General features: G+C 44.8%; 1 protein-coding gene across 2 annotated transcripts in view; it reads right to left on the reverse strand.

Moving 5' to 3' along the window:
- Nucleotides 1-3,627, reverse strand: part of SNX19 (sorting nexin 19) — a 37,346-nt gene extending 33,719 nt beyond the window's left edge. The window contains exon 1 of one of the 2 annotated variants that reach the window (XM_011376217.2): nucleotides 1,433-3,626. In XM_011376217.2, the coding sequence (XP_011374519.1) occupies nucleotides 1,433-3,106 (1,674 nt within the window). In that variant the 5' untranslated portion in view covers nucleotides 3,107-3,626. Of the gene's footprint in view, nucleotides 1-1,432 lie in introns of both variants that reach the window. The other variant, XM_011376218.2, reaches the window with a different exon arrangement.
- Between the last annotated feature and the right edge of the window lie 3,169 nt (nucleotides 3,628-6,796).

Below are 6,796 nucleotides of genomic sequence, written 5' to 3' on the forward strand. Positions count from 1 at the left end.
TTTCAAATCCCAAAGATAAGGCATAAAACATAAGGTAAAACACTGATGAAAATGGAGTTATAAGAGCTAAACATTTTGCCATAATATTCAACGTGTCATTATTTATATTAGTTGAGGAAAGAACGAATGATTCTAAATAGCTGATGAACAAAAATAATTTGTTTGCCTGGACTGCATTAAAGGGATATTCGTTCTTATTTTGCTGGGGAAAGATTATTATTCTTGGAGTTAAACTGAATTTTTTTTTCCTGAGTACACAGCACCTATATGATTAGAAGTTATGTGAAGATTAGAGATTTTGTAAGGGGTCAAAGTTTGCTGTCTTCATATGCTTGCAGGGCCAGTATGTAGGACAGACAACCTGTACTATATGCTTCCCCAGAGCCAACAACACAAACAACATGAAAGCTATAGCTTAGTACAGGGGAAGACTTTTTGACTGAGTAGTTAAAATACAAAGAAATGCTGTAGAAAAACTATATATGTACTTGTTTTCATTAGGTACCAGTTACTGTTGTTTGGTTGAGGTATTATATTGTGGGCAAGTGATAGAAGAAACAATCTCCTAGTAGGTGGGACTTGAGGCTGGTGTTTTAAAGTTTTCTAGAGTCAGAGAGAAAAAGAAGTATTCATTATAATCTGACATGAGCAAAGTAGTCCCTAATACCAGTTAAAGGCCTAGGTAAGAGACACAGGTAGAATTCTGGGTAGGGCTCTCAAACTTGGAGTTATAATGCTTTCTGTGGAAGATTCTATTCCCTGAGGACCACAATTCAGTAGTGATACATTTCCAAACCTGGCTGCACCTCAAAATCACTTGGTTTGCTTTTTAAATATATAGATCCTGATGGTCTCTGATGGATTCTAAATGAGTTTCCAAAACTGGGTCCCAAGATTTTTTAAAAATACAACTTTTCAGGAGATTTGAAGGCAGCCTATCCTAAATCCTATTTTAGGGAACTGCTGCTCTAACCGAAGTAACCATCTGATACATGAACCCCTTTTATACCATTTCTACAAAGTAGTTCCCATTTCTGTGCTTAAACATCTCTAGGAAAGAGCAACTTGCTGTCTTCTGTGTTATATACAGGTAGATAACTTTCCTTCCTAAAACAAAGTAAAAATTATACTATTTTTTGATAAGATAGTATTTTGAAAAAAATTAACAGGGAAGAAGTTTGGAAAGAGAATTTCTGGACAAAGCTCTATACTTTGGGAACAACTGAAAAGTATGACCCTCAGTATCCTAACAACCCCGAGATTCTAGGATTGTTTGAGTACTGCATACAAGCCTACTCTGCTTTACAAATGAGCTTCTAACACTCATCGCAAACTAAGAGTAGCTTCTTTCCCTTAGAAAACTAGCTTCACTAATTTTGTTTTCCAAATCCATTCTAAACTCAGAGTGGGTGACCAGTTCTAATCCCATTACCTTCACCGTGTAGAGAGTATATGGGTGGAATCCAGTGCCACTGTGCTCTCGAGCTGTAATGGTGCCAGTGATCCGCAGGTTCTGGATGACAACTGGGCCATCTGGACTGCTCAGGGGCTCAAAGCTGAAGGTGGCTGAGCTGAGAGGACCGGATGGAGAAGAGGAAAGCAGACTAGAATCTAGGGAGTTGACACTATTGGTAAGATCCTTCTGTAAGCATGACGGTCGTGGTGGGCAGGTCTTTACTGGACTCTCTAGAAAAGTTGTATAAGATGTGACATCTCCTTGCTCTACCTCCTTGTCTGCTGTGTCAATCTGGATCTCTGGGCAGGTATTCAGCACGGAGACCAGCAGGCCTGTCTCTGTTTGTGTTCCTGGAACTTCCTCAGTCCCTTCAGATCCCTCACCATCCTTACATTCCAGAGACTGGGAACCCTCTATGGAACACAGGGCATCCTGGATCCTGTCAGAGAGGAAGTTGCCTGGGGCCATGAGCATGATGGTTTCTTTGCCCAGTTCAGACAATGGAGACTCCAGCTCTGTGTCTTCACATAAGAACAGAGGGCCTCGGATATCTGGCTGTAGGAAATGAGATGAGTTGTTTCCTGCTTTTCTTTCTTCTGGCACTGCACCTAAATCTCCCTCTATAGCTTCATGGCTTTCTTCAACTTCTGGGGAGGGGCGTGAAGGTCCCTCTGGCTCATTACAATTTAGGAGCACTGGGGCTGCTGCTGGAGAAGGGGCTCTCACTTCTGGCAGACTCTGTACCTCAATGATCAGTGGCAGAGATGTGGGCACTGAGGGCTGTTCCAAGGCACTGGCTGGGCAGAGTGGTTTAACCACTCCTGCTGGATTATTTCGGGCCTTGGAGAAGATGCCCACCAGTACAAGGTGGATCCAGTCAGGATCTGACAGCTTGTGGATCAGTGGTAAGATCACATTGCAAGTGATGAGTTCCACCACTACATGGCGTCCTGTCCGGGTCTCCAAGTGGGGCTTTGGCACTAGTCCTTGAAGCAACAAATTCACAATGCCCCGTGTATAGGTGACCTCAGCACTGGTGCTTTGTACAGCAGGATGTGGGGCCGCAGCCCGGCAGTAAGCCTCCCAGAGTTGGGAGGGCTCTACTGTACCACTCTGCTTCCTCGCTGTGGCCTTTGCCTGAATATAGTTCTGCAGGTGACAGCCACAGAGAGTCAGAACCCTTTGGGCAAGAGCATGACTGTCCACCATGCCCATCCTCCTCCGCAGCTCGTGGGCCAACCCTCTCATGGCAACCTCCATTTCTTCCTCAAAGGCTGGCTCCTGGCTCACTGAGCGGTACCAGGATGACACAAAGTCCCGAATAATCATTTGGATGGTGCGGTTGATCTCCTGTTCCAGTTGCCTCTCTGCCTCGGGGTTTGGAGGGCAGATGACCATTGGGATGAAGCGTTCCAGGTGCAGTCGACCTGAAGCCCCCACAATGGCGTTTGGGCCCAGCCATCCTCCCAGCACTACCAGTAATGCAGACAGAAGGCAGAGAAGCCACACATTGACTAGAAAGTGGATGAACAGGAGCCAGCCCAACAGAAGCCCCACAGCCATCAGCTTTCGGCTACTCAGCAGGTTACTGAAGCCACAGGTGGACATAGCTGGGGTCTCCTGTAACGAGGACACTACCTCTGCTTTCATGGCTAAAAGAACCAAGGGGCTGCCCCAGGCGACCGCCCTCTTTCTATTTTACTTCGGAGTTGGAGAATGGGGCAAAATTACGTCCCGGATACAAGAAAATATGGGGTGCTACCTGGGGTCTCGGCCGCGGCTCTGGGCCCTCGATGTCTTACAGGCACCGCAAAGCGATAGCGGTAGCTCTGCTTCTCGCGCTCGCTCCGGCCCCTTCCGGTAGACATGCTGCTCTCGAGGAAAATTCCGAGGCCTTCATAATGCCGGGATCCGAGAGCCACTTCGCAGCTTCAGGAGGGCGGTGCTGAACCTTAGGGTCCCCCTCCCCGAACACTTACAGACGCCGAGGACGGGGCCGGACGAGACAGCGTTACACACGGCCGGGCGTGCCCTGGGCTCAACGGTGTCTCCTCTGCCGGCCTCGGAGAAGCTCTCCGCCGGGCTGGGACGGCCCGGGCGAGCGACTGCGCACCGCAGCCTAGATTCTATCGGGGTTGCCGGCCGGCCGGCAGCCGCCGACTACCACTTCCGGGGTTCGGTCGGCGGAAGCAAAGCTTGCTGGAAGAGCGGCCGCGCGTCCAGAGGCGGTGCGCTGCCCGGCGCCGCCTGGTGTTGAGGAGCCGCCGTGACAGCACTGTCACAAATTGTCCTCCGAACATGAGAGTGCAGACCGCGTAGCCGCGAAGTGTGCCCAAATTCCCAACGTGGTAAGGAACCCTCAAAGACTTAGACTTCCAGCTCTAATTATTAAACGACGCCAGCAAACACCTTTTACGTTTTAGGAAAGATTCTCAATAACCCAGTTTTAAAAAAATCCCATGTGGACATTTTTTCACTGGCCTGACACATTTTAATATTCATCCTGGTTCTCTCAACAACCCCCACGCCATCCCCAATATTCAGCTCTCTGAACTTGTTCTAAGTAACTGCAAAATACAAGGCATAAAATGTTAACACAAAGGTAGATTTATTCCTTAAATTTCATATACTGTATGGCAAAATTATATTTGTGATTTGGAATTATTTGCTGGTGGCATTACCTAAGCAACCAAATATTTTGAGCGTCTGCAATATTCAATCACTGTGATAGGCAGTGTAACAGTCCTTGTCCTCAAGGGCCTTGCAACTAACTGGGGAGATGAGTTCTTGGATCATGAGTGGATATCTAATAATGCAAGCCAGCAGGAGATATAGTAAAATGCAAAATCTTATAGGAATTCAGGGGAAAGAGAGATCACTGTGGATTGCAGTGGTTAAGGGGGAACCACTTAACCACTGAATCTTCAAGGGTGAGAATTTCTTTCTATTCCTCTCCATCTCTTCCCCTTTCCTCTCCAAATATATAGGAAAAGAAGGCAGAGGTACAGATGTATTTTCAGACAATCCTCTAATATATTTGCTTTGGAATGTGCTCTATGTTTGATTCGTTTTGATTTTAGTAAATTTTCCTTCAGTTATCTACACAGACAAAATTACCTATGGGAAGATTAAATATCTGACCACGAGTAACATTGTTTGTGCCAGTTTCATGTAAAGCTGGCTTCCTTCTCCATCTTGGTTCCTAGGAGCTCTGTCTTCAGTGTAGCTATCCTTTTTATTTTGGCACAGGATGTACCTCATTTGTATAGAGCTGTTTGTGGTTGCCCATTTTCAGCATTCTCCATGCAGTTAGCAGCCTTTTGTCATTATAACATTAGGCCCCAGATACTTAGAGGAATCTTCAGGCAAACTCCAACCAAAAATTGTGTCACCAAGAAGCATCTTTAGGTTTCTACTCTCATCTCCATTTCTACTGTCGGGGTAAAGATTGTTTTGAATGCAAAAAAACCCCAACATTTAGATGTGGGGCATAATTTCTAAAGTGAAAAGTTTGATTTAGGGTCAAAATGTCTATGAAGCAGACCGGACACATCCCTGAGACACCAAAATTCTGGTCATTATTTCCAGCATTTCTGAGATCCCACTTCATTGCTACTCTCCTTCCCACAGAAAAGGTACATGAGAATTGGGTCCTACCTGTATTTGTCCTCCCAGACCATTCCTTTGTCCTCAGGGGCAATTAGAAGATCACAACGATGTTCTGGAGAAATATCCCTGCTACCTAACTGAGAACTAAAAGAAATGGATAAGGCATGGACTGGTGATGATTCTGCAGACTTCCCTATGACAGTTTAGAAAGAAAGTTTACTTTGCAGCATTATCTGGATTATTTTGGGCAATAAGAAACTGACCTTGTAAGTAGGCGCTATGCCACCTGACCAGATGGTCTGAAGCACCGAGGTAGCCAAAAGTGTCTACCTGATTCTGAAGTGGATTTGATGAAGCAGGGCTCTCAGATGAACATGCCAGTGCGCTTGTCATTTTGATTGCTGTGAGCTTCTGCCTAAGGGTCTGGGATGAACTGCAGTCTCCAAACAGACTAATCGTGGAGAGAAGGTGACAGGCAAGTCTAATGTTTAGCGGTGGTGATGGTTTATGTACATGGTGGGGGAAGGTGACTGGCCACAACTCTTACCATTTCAATAGGCCCCTCCTTCTCTCCTTCTTACTGTTTCTCAAAACATTATAGGCATAGTGCTAGAGTCCTGGGGATAACAAGACAAATAAGACACTAATTCATCTCAAGGGATTCTCAGTCTAGTTAAAGGAGAGAGATACATAACTAGATGAATGTAATTAAACATTATCACATGTGGTATGATAGTTTCAATAGATGTATGTACAATAAAATGGGAACACGAAAGAGGGGAGGTCAACTGGGGAACTGGATGGTGATAATAAAGTCTTCATAGAAAATTTAACTTTAGGTTGGAAAAATAAAAAGAAGTAAGAAAGTTATTATTAGGTTAATGTAGGTTAGAGAGAACAAGGGGAAGAGGGAAGGAAGGTCTTTTAGGCAGAGGCAACAGTGATGAACAAGCAGGGACAATGGAAGCAAGGGGGACTGCAGCAAGAGGCCATGCTGGAGGCAGCTCATGCCACACTTCGATTTTCTCTCAAAAGTAGAAGTCAATATAATGTACTAAGGAGTGGGGTACTCATGGAGCAGGTGACTTTAGAAGCATTGATGGTTTCTAATTACTGCTATGAGAATAAAAAGAAGGCACTAATAAAGGTCATGTAAAAGAATAAAGAGGGACTGAAGGTCTTGCTGAGGTTAAATATAATGAGTTTGTAGTGGCACCAAAACATATCATCGAGTAATTTTCTCCTACGCCATTTCATATTTTCAGTGTAGGAAAGAAGAAAGCAAGAGGTTGGTTGTTTGCAATATTTGCAGTATCAGAGTAGATGAAAGGATAAGTGATTAGGACCTTGACATTCTGGGAACAGAGCTGTTAAAATTTAAAACTGTGATGTCTTGGTGTCTAGGAAAACAAATGAAGCCTAGGAGAAAGGTAATCAATTGTGAGAATAGGGTTAGGTGTGCTGGGAGAGTGAGTGAGTCAGGAGAACAGTTTGTGGTTATAAATTAGTCTCTTGGAGCCTGTGTTAGTTTCCTATTGCTGTTCTAGCCGAATTGCCACAAACTTACTGGCTTACAGTATCTTAAAAATTTATTCTCTTACAGTTCTGGAAGTCGGAAGTCTAAAATAGGTTGGAATCTCTAAAGCAGAGTCTGTTTTCTTGCCCTTTCCAACTGCCTGCATTCTCTTGGTCATGGCCCCACATTACATCAACCTCTGTTTCTGTTGTCAC

The sequence above is a fragment of the Pteropus vampyrus genome, unplaced genomic scaffold (assembly GCF_000151845.1).
Source record: "Pteropus vampyrus isolate Shadow unplaced genomic scaffold, Pvam_2.0 Scaffold288, whole genome shotgun sequence".
Classification (NCBI taxonomy): domain Eukaryota; kingdom Metazoa; phylum Chordata; class Mammalia; order Chiroptera; family Pteropodidae; genus Pteropus; species Pteropus vampyrus.